We start from the raw sequence: 22,169 nt of genomic DNA, 5'->3' as shown, positions 1-22,169 counted from the left end.
ATAAAAGCGAAGAGAGGTGGAGCTGAGGGTGGGGCTGTAAGGCTGGGATCAACTGACGACACCCGTCGAACTGAAGCGATGTAGCTACAAGCTAACCCAAAGCTAACACGGTGGTGGGAGCTAAGCTAACGGAGGTAGCTACCTAGCTACAACCGGAGTTAGCTGTGCACAACACCAGAGTTTCTGAGTCAGAGATACGCCGGGCTGACCGCTGGATAAAACCGGGTGGAACACAGAGGTCTCCGAGAGCTCCACAAGCCGTCAGCCGCACAGCAGACAGGCGCCGCTGCGGTCTGAGATGTGCCGAGCTGCCGCTGAGGGGAGGGGACCATACCGATAGTCTGAACCCAGCTCCACCAACATGTCATATTTCAACCCATTTTCTAAAGTGCAGCATTATGTTAAATGCACTGGGTTTTACCCTATTACATTTAAATTTCATGGTTAAACAGTACATGTTAAAATCTAAGCTCAGCTCGGCAGTGACCTAAAATACATAAATATAATTTTACTTACCGAAAAAAATGAAGTGGAGACTCCTTGGACGCTCTATTAGTGCAATTAATGCCACAGCAAGTCATTTTGTCCAACAATTGCACAAATAATATCCAAACAAGAATACACAAACACAGAGACTCAAAATCCCGGAGCAGTTTCCAGGCCAGACCGAGGCTCTACTGAGGCCTTTCCACGGAGCTAGCTCTGTGGTCACGTGGGTCTGATGCTCATTAATTATACAGAATTTTAGGCTTTTAATACACTTAAACAGAAGAGTGAGAAAAACATTCACCCCCCTCAGAGTTGTCATGAGTGTAAACTAGATCATTTACACCAAAACATGTTCTGGTACCAGGCTGTAAACATGTTTATTTCTGCTGTAAAATTGGTATTTTTAACAAGGGAGTCAATGAGGATTTGCTCGCTTCTGACACCAGCCCCTAGTGGATGAGGGTGGAACTGCAATTTATGGTACTTCCGGGTTAGACTCGATTTTAGAGCTGCATTGTGGGGGCTTGGTTGGGATGCTGCCCCCGCGACCCGAATAAGCGGAGGAAGATGACGACGACGATTTTGGATCTTCAGGTTTACGCTTGAGCCTTTGTGCTTTGGTCCAGCCTCACACACCTGTCGCTCATCAGCTCACCTGTCTCTGACTCAGTAATCACCTGCGTTTATTGCCCTCCTGCTCTGCTGCATCCTGGTGCTTCCGTTTAATAATCTCTGTGCGGGTGTGTGTAATCCCCTCATCTCCTGACACTTCTCTGCAGGAAATCAGGTGCAAATGAACCAAATGAGCAGCGGTCCCTGAGCCAGATTAGCAGTTAACACCCTTTTAGAAACTGAACACCACGCTAACGAAACACTTCTCAGGTTTTCCCCACACCACTGGGATCCGTCCTTCCCAGTTTAGTTGCTAGGGTGGATCTCTGAGTATTTAGTGTCTTAAACTAATAATGTTTTTTCCTGGTTTCTGCAGATGATGATACTGGTTTCATTCTTGGCGCTGTTGCTTCCCTCTCCACGTTAGTGGCCATGGGAATAATGATTAAGCTGCAAATGAAGAAACAGAACAGGTGAGTTATGAAGTTTTTACCTCAATGCTTCTTCTTGCTCTAAAATGTTTATTAGAAATGACGTTTAAAACAAGTTACACTCGACTTTTCATTTATCGTCATCTTTATTTCTAGAGCACTTTCCGTCGTCCAACAGGCGAACCAAAGTGCTGCACTCGTATAAAAAATTCAAACACCACCTGGCCAACTATAAGATATACATGAAAACAAACAAAACGGGAAAGAAAAGCAAAGAATGTCAGTAAAAAACAAGATAAAATAAGTAAATACAGCTGGATCAAATCAGCTAAGTTTTCTAAACGTATAGCTAACCCATGTGCTGAGGGACGCTGTATAAAAGCGGGTCTTCATCTGACTCGTAAAAACCAGCAGCGAGGGTTCTTGTCTGACCGCGGGTGGAAGCTCATTCCACAGCTTATTTTTCATGGAGATCGGCCGCGGATTCCTCTTCCGTCGGCATTCTAGGAATCGAAATAAACTTTGAACGATTCCGGGAAAAACTTAACAACTGGAACCGGTTCCAATCGATGCTCGAAGCCCAACCCTAGGCTTGATGTGTTCCGGCTTTTCTGTTGATTTCAGCACTAAGTCGTTTTACTGGGAAGTCCCACGTGTGTTTTCTTGGTTTGTTTCTTCAGTGTTTCTTCCGTCTTTTGTTTGCTTTTTACGTTTAAAATGTTGTTTTGTCTAAACGTCTGGTTGGAGGAGTTCCTCTGGGAGGATGTTTAGGTGCCATTCTTTGTTCACGGCTTTGTTCTCAGGCTAAACTGTGACTAGGTCCATCAGTCAGCAGAGTGATGCTTGGACCTTGTTGATGTTTTCCATGGCGGGGGGTGCTTTGCTGTCCTTGACACCAGGCCATCTCCTCACTGCCTGCTGCTACTCCCGAGCAAGCACTGGTGCCTTGATCCCACTGCTGCATCAACCTTTTCTGGATTTCTGGGGAGCTAAAACCTTCATCACAAGTGGAAATGGTTTCTTTAGGAATTTTGGAGCCAACTGTAATTATTCTTCAGACCATTCCATCATACATGGTGGCACAGGAGTTAAGTGCTCGCCCCGTAATCGGAAGGTTGCTGGTTCGAGTCCCGCTCAGTCTGTCGCTGTCGTTGTGTCCTTGGGCAAAACACTTAACCCACGTTGCCTGCTGGTGGTGGTCGGAGGGACCGTTGGCGCCAGTGCTCGGCAGCCTCGCCTCTGTCAGTGCGCCCCAGGGCAGCTGTGGCTACATTGTAGCTCATCCCCACCAGTGTGTGAATGGGTGAATGACTGATTGTGTTGTAAAGCACCTTGGGGGGTTCTAAGACTCTAGAAGGCGCTATATCAAATACAGGCCATTTACCATTTACCATTTACCAAAAATGGAGGCAACAAACTGTGCTATCGATGTTTGTCATTATTGTAACTCTCCAGTGGTTTCTTGAACGTAGACAAACACCTGTTTGCTTATGGAAGATGAGATCGGAAAGCACCCATAGGATAAAGTGAAATACCTTTGGTTACTCCATGTCATGGTCTGCGTTCTGCGTCTCCCTCATGTGCCTCCTTGTGTTCCCCAGGCCACTCCAGGCTTTTTCCCTTAAGCCGGGCGTACACTGTGCCACTTTTTCACTCGTAGCACTCAGCTTCAGCTCAAACTGTACGACTTCCTCGCAGGGCAGATCTCACGAGTCATGCGCTCACACTGTACGACCCAGTTCTCGGATGCGACCTGACTGCTCACACTGTACGTCTGGCAGCAACACGTCGGCCCTAAAAATATGCTTAAAAATAGCAGTTTTTACACAACACGTCAGACTTTCTTGTCTTGCCTGTTGTCCTTCGGGAGAGCTGCAGGAGGACACACGGGGATTTATGGGGGTTGGATGAGGAAAACGAAATAAAGAAAGTAAATCTGTGTTTTGTGACCCGTTTAACTTGACGTGAACACGACAAACACGCTTTCTTGACAATCTTTGTGAGTAAAAAAACGTGTAGGAATTAAAACGAACAACGTGTGTTATTAGGGAAAAAGCGGGCGAGCGGCGTTGATGCAGGATTGCGCATGCGCCGTGAGCGGTTCTGGTACTTTTTGGGTCGCAGCTGCTCGCAGAGCCGCTTCAACAGTGCGATACTCTCACGAGGGACGAGCAAAATATCAAACACACCAGAAGTCCGTGCGAGCTCACGATTGCTGATCGGCAGCTGGTCACGTGGTGTTAATCGCCTCTCGTAACCCCCGGTACACTACACGACGCTCGGCGCAAAATTCGCCCCGATCTCGTGGATTCTCACACGAGTGGAAAATCGGCTCAAAACAGTGTAAAAGTAACACAGTGTACGCCCGGCTTTAGGTGTTCCCCCTGGGTTTCAGTGTCCCTGTGGTTCCCCAGCCCCCTCCAGGCTCTCTCTAGGTTTCCCTCACTATTTCCCTTAGTCACCTCACTTATCATTAGTCTTCTGTTAGTGTTAGTCAGTATTCTCCCTTTAGTTCATTTTGCTCCCTTCCCCATTTTTAGGTCTGGTTTCCTCCCCTGCTCCGTTGTGCTCCTCCTCTCTTTATTAGTCTCACCTGTGCACAATTCCCTAATCACCCAGCCCTTGTGTATATAACCCTGTCTGCGTCACAGTGTGTTGTTGGTCCGTTGTCCTTGTCAGCGTTGCTTTGCCCCCACTTCGTCATTCTTAATAAAGAATGTTTGCCTCTACATCCTCTCCTGCCTCGTGTTGTTCTGGGTATCTGCACATTGGGTCCAACTCCTCCAACCCACAACGTGACACTCCGTTCCCCTCTTAGCACGACTGACTAATGTATAGGTATCTACAGATCATACGAGTCACAAATGATGGCATGTTTTCATATGTTGGGCCTTCAGCCAAAAGCAGCCGTATATCTTTCAATTCTGTCTTATATGTTCAAAGTCTCAGCTCCTTGTTAACTCATAACAACTGGTACATGGCTAGATGTCTTCCTCTCCTCCCATTTCCTTCCAGATCACTTCTGTCTTTGCTGTGCAAGCAGAGAGGCTCATAGACAATGAATCCCACCTGCTCATTTGATGTCCAATGTGCCCCGGCCTCCTAAACGTTGCTCGTAAATTTGCTTTCTGATCTGATCAAACCAGAACCCCTGAGGGAACTGGAGGCTAATGGTAGCGCTAGCTCCTGGGCAAACACAAACAAATTAAAGGCCTGTTTTATGGGCCCACAGACTTCATTTGGGCTTTCCCCCTCCATAACTCTGGCAGGAGAACGAAACAAGATGAGTCCTAGATCTTCAGAGCCTCCTCACTGCCAGCAGTTCCTAGATCAGGTGTGTGATTGAAACTGCTGTTTTGAGGTCATGGGGGCACAGAGAGGCTTTGATCGTAGGAGGCCAGGTGTAAAGGGAGAAGTGTCACAGCGTCTGGAGATGAGGGGGCGGGAAACGTGCAACGTGCTGGTGCACATGTTCGTACCGGAGTCACGGCTCTGACAGTTACACCTACAGTAGTCCAAATGTGCTTAAGGACACCTGATCTGGCCCCTGAGTGAGAGCAACACACACACACACACACACACACACACACACACACACACACACACACACACACACACACACACACACACACACACACGTCCTAACAAGTGCAGACAGACTGATTCCTCTGCAACATCAGAAGGATGTAAGTAGCAGGGGTCTTACTGTGTTTCAGGTCTTGTCTGGGTTGCGTGTCTGGAGAAAAGCTGAGGTGTGTGTGTGTGTGTGTGTGTGTGTGTGTGTGTGTGTGTGTGTGTGTGTGTGTGTGTGTGTGTGTGTGTGTGTGTGTGTGTGTGTGTTGAGGGGGGGGGCAGGTAGAAGGTGTGCATGCACTCCTCACCTCTCAGGCTTGCAGGGGTACTTTCCACATCTAGGGTTACTTAGCAGGTTTTAACAGGTTGACTGGCAGGAGTAAGACAGTGTGTGTGTGTGTGTGTGTGTGTGTGTGTGTGTGTGTGTGTGTGTGTGTGTGTGTGTGTGTGTGTGTGTGTGTGTGTGTGTGTGTGTGTGTGTGTGTGTGTGTGTGTGTGTGTGTGTGTGTGTACCATCACATCTCCTCCTCTGCTTTATGACACATTACAAGGTGGATGAGGGGGCTTCGACTGGGGGGGGGGGGGGGTTAAATGGATCGAAACGGGGAGACGGGGCTTAGGAAAGTTCAAGCGTTTGCACCGTCTCTGGGGAGCCACTTGCCACCTTTCAGCTTGCGGTTAATTGTTTGATCTGCGAGTAACTAAATGTTTTCTGAAGACTGGACGTCCACGAGTCTGATCGGGCCAGCAGAGGCGCTGGATCGTACTTTGTTCCGGGGAGGAAATGTGAAACTCTTATCACTGCACATTTCTCCAGCTGCCCTTTTATGAGACGTTTAACAGTTTGTTTTTTCACGATTCCCAGTCTGACTTTATAAAATAAAACTTTCAGCCTAACATGAATTTTATTATGTGTGTATTCTACATCCAAAGCATTTTTACTCATTATTGTTTGTGTTCTTAAATCTAGAGATCAGAATTTAAGAAATCATTGATTTTACAGTAAAGTAGCTGTGTGTGAAGTCACTAAAACACAGCAACTTACCAACTGATTCAGACCCAAGGAACGGAGCTAAAGGGAGAAAATGACGTCCTTAATCTTTGGCATTGCATTAAAGCTTGGTTTATGCTTGACGCATTCACTTTCCGCGCGGTGATGCGGCTCGCGGCTGGAACGCGCTTCACAACTCGCGGCGTTTATGGTTCATGCGGCTCGTCTCTGCGGTGAGCCAATATTCTCCCAAACTGTAGGGGGCAGCATGGAGCTCTACGGCATGCATCCAACACTACACCCTAGTAGAAGTAGAAACTACTGTTGTTTACAACACGGCATTCCAGCTTTTTTAACAGCGTCCTCGTCTTTTCCGACAGTGCGAGCTATTTCTCCCCAAGAATTATTAACTACATGTTGATCACGGTGATCTCTGAGAGCTGAATCATACAAATGTCTGTATTTACGAACCTCTGCCATACTAGTTCTTGCCAGTCCGCCATGTTTTTCCGCATCCGACCGTCCGCGTGGTTAGAAAATTTCCTAGGTGTGCGGTGCGGAAATTTTGGGCCGTGCGGAGGCGCGGTGGAGGGGCGTGGTTGTTAAAATGATGCAATTTTACCGCGCGGAGCCGTGCGGACCTCGCGGACGCGTCAAGCATAAACCAACCTTAACACACGCCTGTATGCTCCAGAGCAGCAATCTGATGAAATATCAGCTTTCATTGAAGTGGTGATGTATGAGATGTGTGTTTAGCTGCCTTGGTGCTCACCTGAGGTTTTATAAAAACAAGTTTTACTGGCCGAGGAACCAAAAACAGCGTTTAAGTCCTGATGTGTGAAACCCTTTCACTTTTTACCAAAACGCTTCTGCTGTAAGGACTTAATAATGTAACCAGGTTAGTTACCATGTAAGGCAGGGGAGTCAAACTCTAATTCACACTGGGCCGAAATGAAAATCTGGGACGGAGTCGCGGGCCGAACTTTATATTTTTTGAAAAAGCGACGGCAAATTTGCACATTTTCTCAACATAAATGCAATTTTGAACCTTTTAATTTGGAAACAAACTTATTTCTGCATTAACACTGAATGTGGAATAACTAAATTACACACGAGCAAGTCAGATTTAAATAAAACGCATCAGTGGTATTCATTACTTGTGGTATAATCAGCATTTTTAAATCTATTCAGGATTTATGTTTTCTTGTTGTTTATTTATTTTTCTTATGTTTTATTGTAATAAGTGTCATCGCTGCTGTGACGTCTAGCTTTCCCCACTGAGGAACAATAAAGGGATTTTCTATTCTATTCATCTATCTGCAGCCTTTCCACTTCCTGTTTACTGTAGGTTAAATCTTTTCTCACGGGCCAACAACAAAATAAAATATAATTTTATCTTAAATGAAAATGCAACATCTCACCTGTTAACTTTCATGTTTTGGAGCAGAAAAAGAGCATCAAACCAACATATTTAAAGCTCAGTTTGCTCCACTGGTTTACTGTGATGCTCACCTGTTCCAGCCAGATACCTGCATCATGGGGTTGATCTGAGCTGAGGAGGAGACTCCTGTTGTTTTGTTCATCTTCATCATAATAATGACAACATTAGATGACAACAGGTGCTCACATAGGTTTGTGCTGCTGAACATGTCTGAGCAGCTTGACCACGTTGCTGTGTGTCGGGGAGGAAAAATAAAAACTACAGCAGCCACAGAGTCGTGCTGGTTTGAGCGTGTCGCTGCTCGCTGGAGTTATATCAGCTCTGTCTGGAAGTTAGTTGGAAAACTTTCTCTTTCAGTCGTGAACACATTACTGAGCGGATAAAATCTCAGTTTCTGGGCTTCAACGTCGACAAATAGCTGAGTGAACTCGGCGCTGAGTGAGAGGAGTGTAGTTTGTCCGAGGCAGCGGAGCTGCAGACACCGGTGTTAAACCAAATTCTGCGACCCATCACAATTTGTTACCCCAGGGGGCAGTGTTGCATTTTGTTGCGTCTATACATCCTGATTTGGCATGAAAGAAGAAGATGTTACGTTAAAACCGTAAACTACGTAAGCTTTGAGGAAGTTGTGGGGCGCGGACCGTGGATATTAGAAAGAGCGTTTGTTAATATTTATTGCAAACAAACGGGACAATAAATGCACCGATAAGCAGGGCTTTGACAAGAAATGTTTGCTAACATTAAACACTGATTTTACAACATGCGAGGTCCGCAGGTAAAATGTTCCATTTATTGAAAGAAATTGTTGTGATCCACATCCTCAGTTTATTAGAAACCACTGCAGACTATCTGGTTGCTACGTTTTTTTTCTGTCACTCCAATGCCGCTCATATGTACTGGTGGAGATAAAAGGGAAATGACACAAACATCACGAAACGCCTTTTATTGTTATTATCTTTAGTGAAAATTAAAGACGTCTGCATTATTACTGAGATGCAGGTGGTCACATTCTGTGATAGCCACTATCATATTGTGTGACCACGGTCCGCGCCGCACAACTTCCTCAAAGCTTACGTAGTTTACGGTTTTAACGTAGCATCTTCTTTTTTTATGCCAATTCAGGATGTACAGACGCAACAAAACGCAACACTGCCCCCTGGGGTCACTAATTGTGATGGGCCGCATAATTTGGTGTAACACCGGCAGCAGACGCTGAAAAAAACTCAAAGGAGGGGGCGCTTTGGCTCCGCGCTAACGCTGCAAAGAATCATGGGAGTTGTAGTCTTTGTGTTAAAATCGGCCAGTGGGTCAGTTTTAATATATTTTTTATGTTTATCTCGCGGGCCACATAAAAATGCTCCGCGGGCCTTGTGTCTGACACATGTAAGGGATTAATATAGGATAATTCAACACTTGACTTCCTGCATTAGCTGCTCATAATAATAGAAGTTTAAAGGGGCATTATGGAAGTGTGACAGCCAAAACATGTATAGAAATAATAAATGTCTTCTTCATACGTTCTCCTGCAATGCCCTGGGTCCTGTAGAATGAGTCCTGGCATTTTTACTGATTGCCTGTTTTTCTGTAAAATCACAGAAAAAGAGAGATGCTCGGGTCGAGCAGGCTGCTTCATGCGCGTTCACGCTCAGGCATCGCCCGTAGCATTTGCTATCCGTAGCTTTAGCAGCAGAGAGAGAGGCAGTGCCACTTTGTCGCTGTTCCTAACGCCTAGTGACAAAGCTAGCTACATTTCTGAGGACCCTTAGCTACTTTCTGTAGAACTTTCTTCTAGATATTTCCTGCTAATTAGCAACAAAATAGCCATTTTCACTCCGAACCGTTCTTTGAACGTTGTTTCAGCTGTCATCAAGGATATAAATGTTACAGATACAAAAGATGTTGTTGGCGCTTTAGCTCACCTAGTAAGACGTCGGACTCTCGTGCAGAAGACCCGGGTTTGATTCTGGATGTGAACATAGTTTATTTACAGTTTATTTTTTACATTAACATATTTTTTTACAGTAAGATGCCCAAATTTTTATTTGAGACTCGCCGAACGGCATTGAATTCACAGATAAAAAAGATGTGGGTTCAACTTTCATTTTGGAACAATTTTTCAAGCAAGGGAAGGGAATGATCTGAGCATGCAGGAGGACTGACCCATCATAAACCTTTGTCGGCTGTGCTGAAGAGAAAGCTACAGAACCACATTATTTAATTAATTAGCTGCATGTTCTCCTGTCCTCTGTCCTCCGGGCCACGCACGCACACACACACACACACACACACACACACACACACACACACACACGACTGTCTCAGCTGTTATTTTCGTTAAGGAGTGTGCACGTAAGCATGCGCGCCTCGTGCACGAGCCTACTATTGAAGCTGCTGTTACGCTTTTGGCCTGAGGGGGCAATCACGAGCTTAAAAATTCAAAACTGCGTAAAGTCCCTTTAAAGGTCAGAGTTAAAAAGAACTCGTTTTCCGATCCAAGAATGTTTTCTTTTATCAAAGTCCTTCAATGTCTAGATATCTTTATAGTTTCCTCCATTTTGTTTTGTTGAAACAAGACTTTTTAAATGTTCTCATTTTACTTTCCACTAAGCAGCAGGATGCAGTCTTATGGCTGGGCAGCCTCTAGATAACTGGTTCTCAGGTGTTGGTTTCAGGGTGTTTTCTCTTTTAAATGAGCTTTTTTTTCCTTTAATTCTTATTTTCAGAGTGAGTAAGGAGGAACCACATGAGACGGTGACCCAAGCACAGACTTGCTAAACCCTGGATTATGAAGCATCGGTATGACCTCCACCAACAAACACGTTTGAGCTCTTGGAAATCACACATTTGTCCATTTGGACGGTTTTTCACCTTCTGACCCACTGATGTTATCAGACGAACCTCAGGCGTTATGTTTTCAGCGTGCTGTTCGGCTGCTTGTTCTTCCTCTTGCCTTGTCTGGAGAAGCTCCAGGTTGTGGCCAGTGGTGCGCGAGGTGACGACTGAAGCAACTGAAGTGGAGGAAAAACGAGGAAGAAAGAATGTTTTCGTATCACAGATTTGCAAGAGCAAGCGTCCAGTCTCGACAGGAAAGTAAAGTGAATAAATGCTAAACGGAGATATCATCGTTACAGTCAGCCTAAAGTAGGACCAGATGTGTTCGCAGTCGGGTCGAACGGGAGGTGAACCTGATCGTTTCTGGGTCGAGAAACTTTCAACTCCTTCAGTGGCGTTTGTGTGGGCTCACGTCCTTCAGTCAAACCCGGGGTTGTGCTGAGGCAAAAGAGTCCTCCGGTGTTACGTAAAGGCCAAACTGTGGTACGAACACACTGTTTAGAGCTGAGGAGTCAAGGACTCATCCTCTCAACCCCACAGATGGTTTGGTCCAGCTGCATGCACCGTTGGACTGACCATCATCTCACGTTACCCTGCAGTCCTGTCCCATGCTTTGAACCTGATGCTCCTCTCCCTCTCCAAAATAAAAGCCCTGGGGGGGGGTAAATGGAAGCAGGGCGACAGGTTCTCTTGTGGCAGATCTCTGGGAGTGATAGGTGGGGGTCCAGAGGTCCTAGAGGAGAACTAATTGAAATAACCTGGCCTGCTGCACATGGAGAGCTGTGTGAACGGGTTCCCAACCTGCTGTTGTGCAACGCTCTACTCATTACCAACCCCTACATGCACCGACTGTTGCAGCGGTGTCATAAATCAAACACCACAGTTCTCTCTCTCTTTTATTTATTTATTTATTTTTTGCTTGAAAGCATAAAAACTCATTAAGCATTCTTCCAAGCAGGAAAATTACAAACAGCCCGAGGTAGTGAACCCGACCCTGATGCCCCTACCAAGGATGATGTCTGAGGTCTGCGTCGGACCAGATCTGACTCGTTCGCCATCTAATCTCCAAACTGGGTGTAAATTTTGCTGCTTTCATCAGTTAGTCCAACGCTTACAAGAGAGGCTATGGAGCAAGCCTCTGTCTGTTTGCGGAGTCGGTTTCTGATTAATTGCGTTTAGATGAAAGTAGAGGGTCTTTTTTTTCATCTCTTCGGGGGTTCGCTCAAACCCAGCGTGTTTACGGTCTCTTAACATCTCAACAACCCGGCGTAATTAGTTCAATCATATCCAAACATGAGTAAGTGCTAATGTGCTTTCCGTGGGACTTTTCCCATATCTCAGGTCTGATTTCCATCCCTGGATTGTGAAGAAAGACTTCTAAAGTCGCTTTTGGCTGAGGCTTTTGTTTTGGTTGTGCTTTCATGTTTCGTGTCAACTCCAGCTTTACAGGTGTGCTTTGTCCCTTACCTCCTGATACCTCCAGCTTAAGCAGCTTCTTCTGATGTTCGCTCCTAATTTTAAGGCGTAGGTTGGAATAGACTGGCTTTGGGATTAGGATGTTTGCAGAAACAAAAGTTCTATCATTGTCAATGTAACACTTAATACTGGGGAGAAGATGTGAACAAAGAAAGCTAATCCCAGTGTAGGTAAAACCCAAGCTTTCTTCTTCTCACTGCAGGTTTATTGTTACTTTTTGCAGACTTCACCATCCTAACCTGAATGAGAGATTTAGGAATGACCTCAACAGATGCCGAATAACACGAGATTGCATCAAAACCCTGATGAGACCAAACCTGAAGACGCACGTCCAGCATTCCCGATCTGATCATCTGCTTGAATCTGAGGATGGCGAACGTCCATGACCCAATGAGACATGGATTCTGACGTCTGCTTCGCCTCCACGTCTCTTGGGCCAGGTTCACTTAAAAATTTTAAATGGTTGATTTCCAAAACATGACCACAGGAAATGGAAGATCCTGCATCATACAATCCAAGATGGCGGATACTCTTGTCGCTCATGGCAATACTTCCTGAAAAGTATCCCACATGGAAACCAGTTCATTTAGATGTGGGACTGTCCTGGATGTCTTTGTCCGTGAGTTTTGCTGCTGTGACTGGTGCATGACATGTGGATGCCAGGTGATCCTAGTAAAAGGTCCAGATCTCCATGGGATTTATCTGGGTAACACGGGAGAAATGAACCAATTTCACACTTTGCTATATCAGCACCTCCAAATCTGAGACCGTGGTTCTCGACCGGAAAAGGGTGGCTTGCCAACTCCGGCTCAGGGGAGAGGTCCTACCTCAAGTGGAGGAGTTTAAGTATCTCGGGGTCTTGTTCACGAGTGAGGGTAGGAGGGATCGGGAGATCGACAGGCAGATTGGTTCGGCGTCTGCAGTGATGCGGACGCTGAGCCGATCTGTCGTGGTGAAGAGGGAGCTGAGCCAGAAAGCCAGGCTCTCGATTTACCGGTCGATCTACGTCCCAATCCTCACCTATGGTCATGAGCTTTGGGTAATGACCGAAAGAACGAGATCGCGGATACAAGCGGCCGAAATGAGTTTCCTCCGTAGGGTGGCCGGGCTCAGTCTTAGAGATAGGGTGAGGAGCTCGGACATTCGGGAGGGACTCGGAGTAGAACCGCTGCTCCTCCGGATCGAAAGGAGCCAGTTGAGGTGGTTTGGGCATCTGGTCAGGATGCCTCCTGGACGCCTCCCTGGGGAGGTGTTTCGGGCATGTCCTGCCGGCAGGAGGCCCCCGGGTCGACCCAGGACACGTTGGAGAGGTTACATCTCCAATCTGGTCCGGGAACGCCTTGGGGTCCTGCCGGAGGAGCTGGTGGAGGTGGCCGGGGAGAGGACGGTCTGGAGCTCCCTAGTTGGGATGCTGCCCCCGCGACCCAGACCCGGATAAGCAGAGGAAGACGATGATGACAGCTAAATCAGATTCAACACACAACACGTGTTTGTCCTCCAGTTTGGACCAAGACTATCCAACATGTTGAATATCCCAAATTGTCATTGGGGGGGTCCCAAAGTTCTTCTCTGAACAGAACAGACCGATCTTAAAGTACCACACACGGCGGGATTATCTGAGATCATTGTTGGAGCCATACGGCAATCAGGTGCATCATTAAGTTTGTTGAAGTGGAAAACTGGCGTGATTATCTGGCTGTGTGAACCGGATCTACATTGTTGAGTGGATCAAGGCCTGAAGAGTTGGCCAGCTTGTCCTTGAACGCCTTGCTGGAGTCGTTCCACCTGCTGAAAACAATCAGGGGTAATATTTCCATGAACGAGTCAACAGCGTTAAGTGAAAGTAGAAAAATAGCAATGGGAGGAACCAACGTTTATCCAAAGCATACCTTCTGATTTCTTCATGCAAGTGCTTCAATGCAAATCATCGTTCCCAGATAAATGATGCAGACTCAACTCAACCCATGCCTTGTATAGCCATCACACAAATGAACTCCGAGACTCGGAGTAAATGGGAAAAATATACGATACAACAGCAACATGCATACCACGTTTAATAGAGGCAAAAACCCACAACGTTAAATATCTCTAAAACGACTAAACCCCAGTAAAAGAAGGCTAACCAGTAAAGATGGGTTTTCTGTTCTTTCATGAAATCCTCTAACGGCCTCTGCAGCTACGCGACGCTGAACCTGTTCTTGCAAACACACCGTTTCCCAAACTTGTTTATTGTAAACTTCGCCCTCCTAGAACTACTTTTTTGGAGTGATTTAAAACGTTCTTTAGGAACTAATTGAAAATGTACCCTAATTTTCAATGAGATTTCCTCTGATTTCAGGAGCTTTCCTGGTTTATTTTAGGATATTTCACTTCCTTACTCCCAGAACCAGAAACACTTATAGCTTTGGCTCATTGTCCTTTTTTTGCTGCGAGACATTTTCCTTCAGTTTGTTGCTGTCGTACAACTCAGGCCAGTTCATCCCCAGATCTTGAATTCACACTCTGTGCATGCTCGTGCTTTACACTCAATATGTTGTGGGATTGATGCCGTTGGATGCCTGGAATCATGAGCTTTTCCAAACCTTCAACATGTTTTTTCTTCTGGTACAAATTGGACCTTGTTTCAGCTGTCCCAAAATGATTCACCAGAGCCTGTCTGGCTTTTATTCGGCTTTTCACTCTCGTAAAGTCCAATTCAGCCATTATTCTGTATGTGGATGGTTTGCACCGTATGCCGACTTTTATGGGCCCTGTTTCTGTTGGCTGCATGCTGTGAAATGATTATTCTTTGACGCCTTTTTTTCGTCTTTGAGAATGTACCAAATTATTGATGTGACCAGTGTTCCCAGTATAGCTTCTAAAGGCAACTAGACTTTAGCTGTTTACTGTGGAGCTTTCTCATCTTCTTAAAATTTCTTGAGCCAGTTTGTGCTAAAATGACCCTTTCTCAAATGTGCACGTGTTCCTTTATCCACAGTACTGTTGAAGCTTTTCATTTGGAAACTAACTTATTTTTGCAGTAACACTGAATGTGGAACAACGTAATTACACAAGCAAGTCGATTTAAAATTAAACACACGTCAGTGGTATTCGTTACTATTAATAATACTAATAATGATAATAATATTATGTCTCAATTTATTCTTTCTATTCCTTAAAATGTTAATCTGTTCAGCCATTTTAAATTATTTTTATATTTTAAAGGGACATTATGGAAGTGTGACAGTCAAAACATGTATAGAAATAATAAATGTCTTCTTCATACATTCTCCTGCAATGCCCTGGTCCTGTAGAATGAGCCCTGGCATTTTTACTGTGATTGCCTGTTTTTCTGTAAAATCACAGAAAAAGAGAGATGCTCGGGTCGAGCAGGCTGCTTCATGCGCGTTCACGCTCAGGCATCGCCCGTAGCATTTGCTATCCGTAGCTTTAGCAGCAGAGAGAGAGGCAGTGCCACTTTATCGCTGTTCCTAACGCCTAGTGACAAAGCTAGCTACATTTCTGAGGACCCTTAGCTACTTTCTGTAGAACTTTCTTCTAGATATTTCCTGCTAATTAGCAACAAAATAGCCATTTTCACTCCGAACCGTTCTTTGAACGTTGTTTCAGCCGTCATCAAGGATATAAATGTTACAGATACAAAGGACGTCACTGGTGCTTTAGCTCACCTAGTAAGACGTCGGACTCTCATGCAGAAGACCTGGGTTTGATTCTGGATGTGAACATAGTTCATTTAGAGTTTATTTTTTACATTAATGGTATATTTTTTACAGTAAGATGCCCAAATTTTTACTTGAGACTCGCCGAACGGCATTGAATTCACAGATAAAAAAGATGTGGGTTCAACTTTCATTTTGGAACAATTTTTCAAGCAAGGGAAGGGAATGATCTGAGCATGCAGGAGGACTGACCCAATCCAATCCAATTTTATTTATAAAGCGCATTCACAAGGCATTACAACCAAACAAGGCGCAGTACACTAAAAATGTTTGTTAATCAAACAGGCGGTATACAAACATGTCGAACACAGATAAAAGATAAAAAGGAAATACAACAAAATTCCCAAAAACTAACAGCTAAAAATCAATAAAACACAGGAAGAATAAAAATTAGAAAAACATTTTAAAAAAGAACCTCAATAGTACGGAAGTTGATATTGTGAAGTCCATTTTTTAACAATGCAGATGTAAGTGGTGGTCATAATTATGTTGTATAAGCTAGGTTGAAGTAGTGAGTTTTCAGGCGTGATTTAAAGATGCTAGCTGTTGGTGCTAGCCTCACTGGCAGTGGTAATGCGTTCCACAGCTTGGGTGCACAGACAGAGAAAGCCCTCTCTCCACGGCTTTTTAAACGTGCATTGGGAACAGCTAGGAGGAGCTTATCTTCAGACCTGAGAGCACGCGGCGGGTTGTAGTAATGGACAAGTTCACACAGATATGGAGGAGCTTGATGGTTCAAGGATTTGTAAGTGAGAAGCATAATTTTGAAGTTTATCCTGAACTGCACGGGCAACCAGTGGAGAGATTTCAGAATTGGAGAAATGTGTTGTCTTCTGTCAGCTCCAGTCAGCAACCTAGCTGCTGAATTCTGGACCAGCTGAAGTCTAGAAAGAGCTGCTTTACTGATGCCGTATAAGCAGGAGTTAGAGTAATCCAGCCTTGAGGTGATAAAAGTGTGGACCACCGATTTCAGAAGATGGACACTCAGGATGTGCTTTAGTTTCGAGATGCGTCTTAGGTGGTAAAAACATGATTTAACTGTGTTATTGACCTGGGCATCCATCTTCAGAGCCTGGTCCATTTTTACTCCAAGGTTGGAGATTACAGAGGATACATTAGGTGAGAGATAGTTGAGGTCAGGTTGATGAGTCGCCGTGGTACTGTAAGGACCGAAAACGATTAAGTCAGTTTTGGAGTCATTAAGATGGAGGAAGTTGTCAGCTAGCCATTGCTTGACCTCAAGGATGCAATCAGACAGAACTTTCGTTGATTGAGTTGGCTTAAATGAAAAATAGATTTGACAGTCGTCAGCGTAAAGATGGTATGAGACAGCGTGCTTTCTGAAAATGGCTCCTAAGGGCAGTGTATAGAGGTTGAACAGTAACAGGCCGAGAATTGAACCTTGTGGGACACCCCAACGTAGAGGCTGTGACTCGGATGAACAGCCATCTTAAACCTTTGTCGGCTGTGCTGAAGAGAAAGGTACAGAACCAAATTATTTAATTCATTAGCTGCGTGTTCTGTCCTCTGTCCTCCAGGCCACACACACACACACACACACACACACACACACACACACACACACACACACACACACGTGCCGCTACACTGGAGTAGTTAAATCGGCTTCTTTTGGAAATTGGTTGGTGTGGTTTCTCTGTAATCTGCAAACAGATTACCGAGTGGTTGAAATCTCCATTTCTGGGCTTCAAGGTCAGCAAATTGCTGAGTAAACTCGACGCTGAATAAGGAGTGTTTACAGTTTGTCTGAGACTGAGGGGGGTAATGCTGCTGACGCCGCTGCAGTCATTAGCATGGATGCTAACAGTCATTAGCATGTATGCTAACAGTCATTAGCATGTATGCTAACGGTCATTAGCATGGATGCTAACGGTCATTAGCATGTACGGTAACGGTCATTAGCATGGATGTTAAAAGTCATTAGCATGTATACTAACGGCCATTAGCATGTATGCTAACGGTTAATAGCATGTACGGTAACTGTCATTAGCATGTACGCTAACGGTCATTAGCATGTACGCTAACGGTCATTAGCATGTACGCTAACTGTCATTAGCATGTACGCTAACTGTCATTAGCATGTACGCTAACAGTCATTAGCATGTATGCTAACAGTCATTAGCATGGATGCTTAGCACAAAGGAGGGGTGCTTCAACTAACACGCTTGGTCTCATGGGCCACATTTGGCCCCAGAGGGCCCAAATATTGCACTTGCAACTTCCGAGTAGCGGGCCGCTCCCTGCTGGACGTAGTAAAATGGAACTGACATACCTGCCGCTGCAGTCTGCTTCCAACGCCTTTCCTGCAGGTTTTGGATAATGAACACAGCTGATTTGTTTTATTCATTGATGAATCGCTCCTGTAGACACTAATGAAGGCTGAGGAGACATTTCAGCAGTTAGATTAAGGTGATAAGTTTCCCTTCTGACTCCAATAAACAGACACTAGAGGGCGCTGAAAGCAAGCCAAAACTGCCAAGTGTGCCTTTAATATCATGCAAATGGCTTCTTAACAGATCACATTCACATTTTTTATTTTCTGTCTTGTATGATAATCTAGTGTGAACGAATGAATGCCTTGTGTGTCGTTTTCTTTTGAACAAAAGCTCTGGCGCTCCTGTTTCAGAGGGAGGAGTGGGTAATGCCGGTGATGTGCAACTCCATGACTAATCTTACAAAAACCAGAAAAAGCATTCGGTGAACGAGACCTTCATTCGACTTGATTTGAGTCAGATCTTAAACAGCGGTCTTCTTCTTCCCAAAGCTGCGACTGCAACATCTAAAGCATCCTGAATCATCCTGAAATTCACTAAATTACAACCCAAAGCTGCAGCTGTTGGATTCCCAAAGTGACTGCTCAGATTGAAGCTCCTCGTGGCGTTACCACTCAGCACAACTTTATCACTCACAGGCCAGCTTTTTTTGTTCTCCGTTTTCAGCCGTCGACATCAGAGGCTCTGCTACTTCCCTCGAGGCGCTGTAATCCACCGAGCGACCAACGCCCGTCAGGACCCGAGGTTCGTTTTTCATTGGAGCTGGTTCTTTTTATAATGGAGCGCGTCATTCTCCCAGGCCACAGAAAAGGCAGATACTTGACTTTACTGCACCACAGAAGAGCATAGCAGAGCAAAACAGACCCAACGTGGCCAATCCACCCTGCAGATGTGCCATGCCCAACACAGGAAGCCATTAAAAGGCAAATCAATCAAACGGCGGTGTGGAAACTGTGGGGGGACAGAACTCTCTGGAAAGGGCCCGCTGCCAGCGGAGTGAGATGTACCAAATATAAATTCTTTGCAGGCTCTTGGAAACTTGTGTTTTAGTAAACACACGGATTCGGTAGAAGTGATTTCCTGATTTGAAGGGATTTAGATGCAAAGCAGAAGAGAGCTGTGGCAAAAAGAGACGCGAAGGAGAAAGAAAACACTTGAAAAAGTCGGCGCTCGTCTTTCGTTTGCCCGGAGGGGAAATATTTTCAAAGCTCATCTGAAGAAATCACTTTAGTGGTGATAATCCCTGATTTCTCAGCTCAGATGAATGCCTACCAAGGTTTTTTTTTACATTCCCAGATGAACTCATGAATAAAGATGTGCAGCCCGACACGTTCCCACTCGAAAAGAAGAAACTGAACTCTGTTTGTTTCCATTTGAATAAATTCTGCTCTTGCAGCGATCTCTGTTGTGACCTGACCTTTTCTCTCTCTCGTTCTGTTTCTCAGAGGTTGAAGGGCGCCGTGCAACAAGTGTGATCGGTTTTGATTAGATCGAATATTCAGCCTCGTGAGTCACTCCTGTGTGTTCCTGGATTTTTGTGCAGAGAAAAGCCACAAGCTTTTATTAAATAGGTTTAAAAAGATAAGGACAGATGGTCAATTCAAGGTCTGAAGCGCAGCAACAGCGGCAAGCCTGTTCATGCAGCTTCTTGAGTCGCTCTGGTTTATATATTTATGCATCTGTAACTAAGGGTGCTTCTCAATGTGAAGGCGCCTGGTCTTGCGAGGCGATGTCTTGCGAGGCCAGGCGCCTTGCTTACGAGGACACGGTCCTTCCTTGGTCGAAGAAAACGGTTAAATGGAACAGACTTGCGTCACGTGGCCGCGGCTTCCACGGTGGTCACGTAATGTCACGTGACACGGGAGATAGCATTATATTTTATACGTATTAGTTTCAATATAAATATATAACGAGCCTTTTACTCTTTAAATTGTGTATATGTTTATTAAATTAAATATATAAGTGAGTTACTAGCTGCTAGCCACTGAAGCTGAAACTACTAAGCTACTGACCAACCATAGATAATTTCTTTGGATCTAAAAAACATTTTAAAATAGTTGACTTACTTTTAAACTTGAAAATTGTCCCCGAAGTAGCTGCCGGCTTCTGATCCGCCGTCCTTTTGAAAATACCGCGGTGTATTCTGGGTAATTTTTGACCAAGGCTAGGCTACAAGACACCTCCCGTGCATCCTTGCTCAGCTAGCTAAACGGCTAACAAACGGAGAACACACGTCTCGGTAGAACATGAACAATGGAACACGTCTTGGCGGCTCCTGATGACGTATCTCCTAGGCAACCGCGGCGGGGCCAAGACATCAAGGCGAGGTTCCTTGGCATTGAGAAACGCCCATATTTGCTGACCAAAAGGTGTTTCCTTTAACGGGTCGTCAGGGTAAATGCAGCGAGGGGAAAGTGACGGCGAGTCCTCTTAGCTGTCGTGTCTCCAGGCATAGATTGGTCCTGTAAGGAATCTGCTAAAATGTCAGCACAGACCGCTGCATAGTGAGCTACGTCAGACCGCGCCAAAAGCAGTGAACAAAACATCATTTGTGGCGCTGCCTCGGCTACGACCCCCACCCCAACAGGAGATGCATGGAAGAGCGAAACGTTGTGCACGCACCCCCCACGTCACAGCTGGGCAAATGCTGGTTTCTGACTAAGCTGCAACCAATCGGCAGTGTTCCTGCCCACCAACTGCACCGGGCCATTCCGAGTACAGACCCCTGGTGAAGTATTTAGAAGGTTCCTGCATACGGCCCGGAAAATGGCCGTTTGGCCGGGCCGGTCAAGTGGAGACAGCTGCATGTCGGGAGGTTCCTGCAAATCTACCGTGAAGCTCCAGTAATGGAAACGCACCTATTGTCATTTTATTTTCCAACTTGAATTTTACACAGATTGGTCGGATTTCCACAGCCTTTGCTAAACTTGTGATCTGTTTGGTTTTTTATGCACTGATGTGGTTCCATGGACGTAATTTTCACTTTAGAAGTGGGGGGGACATGGGGGTGGGGGTGGGGGGTGGGGGTATCTTTACAGCATGCTCTAATGGGAAACAGGCTTCAACACAAACGGTTGTTTTCCGCTTTGTCCTAGAGCTCAACCAGTGTCAATTTAATACAGCGTAATATTGTTTTTGGATGGTAAAAAGTGCAGGGGTCAAAATTGACTTTGGAAAGAGTGGGGGGACATGTGTCCCCCCCCCCCCCCCCCCCCCAAAAAAAAATACTTCCATGTGTGGTTCCCTGTAGTTATTTTAGATTTTTGCTTTTGTCTGGTTTTAGATTCAGATCTCCATGAAACTGACCAGCTGTGTGTGTGTGTGTGTGTGTGTGTGTGTGTGTGTGTGTGTGTGTGTGTGTGTGTGTGTGTGTGTGTGTGTTTAGATACCTGTCCACATTTACCTGAACAACGCTGGGTACTGGGAGCAGCCTTTCGACTTCTTCTCCTGCAGCAAAACTTCCTTCAATCCTTCAAAATAAGAGTCCAAAACATGCACAGGTACCTGAAAACATCTGAAGCTGATAAAGTGGTTTATTGTTGTTCTCTGGTGAAACCCGTGCTGTAGCCTGAAGGAATTCTGAGAAATTATTTACAAGCTGTGATCGACTCCAGACGCCATTTACAGTCTCGTGTGGTAAAGAGCGTCTTTTTAACGCAAACATGTTGTGATGTATGGAGTCGTAAAACATATGGTTATCATGGGCTTTTGCTCCAGAGCTGGTTCATAATAATAACCTTATTTAGTTCCCATTTAGATTTGATTCTGTAGCTTTTTTCTCATCGTTTTCGCTTTAATCTCTAAACTGTTGATAAAATGTCACCGGGCTGATGCAGCTCTCACGGCTAAGTCTTAAACCTTTTTGCTTTTTAAGTCTCTTTCATGCCTTCGTTCACTTGTGAATCTGATAAACTTTATAAACAATCGTATCCACCGAGCTGTGTGACAGATCTTGATGGAAATACCTGCAAATAAAAGGTTTCTTGTCTCGTTTTTGTAGTTTGACATCAAATGTTTTTAGTGCACAGAAAAAAAACAAAAAGTTCTGCTGTTCCAGGAGATTTAGAGGATTGCATCGGTGTTTTTATTATTCTTGGTGTTTATTTTTCTATTATCTATGACTGACTTTCAGACTTTTGCACGAAGAATCTTTTCCAGAACCAAAAACAGTTATTTTACTTTTCTCCCTCATATTTCAAAGCCACTCATTACGAGTGACCCGTCACCGCCAGATGCTAAACATCTGGCATCTGTTGCGGGGAGAACCTTCAGTCTCTTGATATAATCAGTCAAGATATAACTTTATCCTCC

At 45.1% G+C, this 22,169-nt stretch overlaps 1 protein-coding gene across 3 annotated transcripts in view; it reads left to right on the top strand.

Moving 5' to 3' along the window:
* The window catches only part of susd2 (sushi domain containing 2), a 53,009-nt gene extending 31,607 nt beyond the window's left edge, over nt 1-21,402 (top strand). Inside the window, exons 13-15 of one of the 3 annotated variants that reach the window (XM_054730273.2) lie at nt 1,478-1,574; nt 10,261-10,333; nt 21,244-21,383. In XM_054730273.2, coding sequence (XP_054586248.2) covers nt 1,478-1,574; nt 10,261-10,312 — 149 coding nt within the window. In that variant the 3' untranslated portion in view covers nt 10,313-10,333; nt 21,244-21,383. Of the gene's footprint in view, nt 1-1,477; nt 1,575-10,260; nt 10,334-12,068; nt 12,187-21,243 lie in introns of those variants that run through there. The other 2 variants (XM_070555559.1, XM_054730274.2) reach the window with 2 other exon arrangements.
* Nucleotides 21,403-22,169: the final 767 nt, after the last annotated feature.

Source organism: Nothobranchius furzeri, chromosome 10 (assembly GCF_043380555.1).
Source record: "Nothobranchius furzeri strain GRZ-AD chromosome 10, NfurGRZ-RIMD1, whole genome shotgun sequence".
Classification (NCBI taxonomy): Eukaryota; Metazoa; Chordata; class Actinopteri; order Cyprinodontiformes; family Nothobranchiidae; genus Nothobranchius; species Nothobranchius furzeri.
Note: the sequence above shows the minus strand (reverse complement) of the source record. Positions and strands in the feature narration are given on the sequence as shown.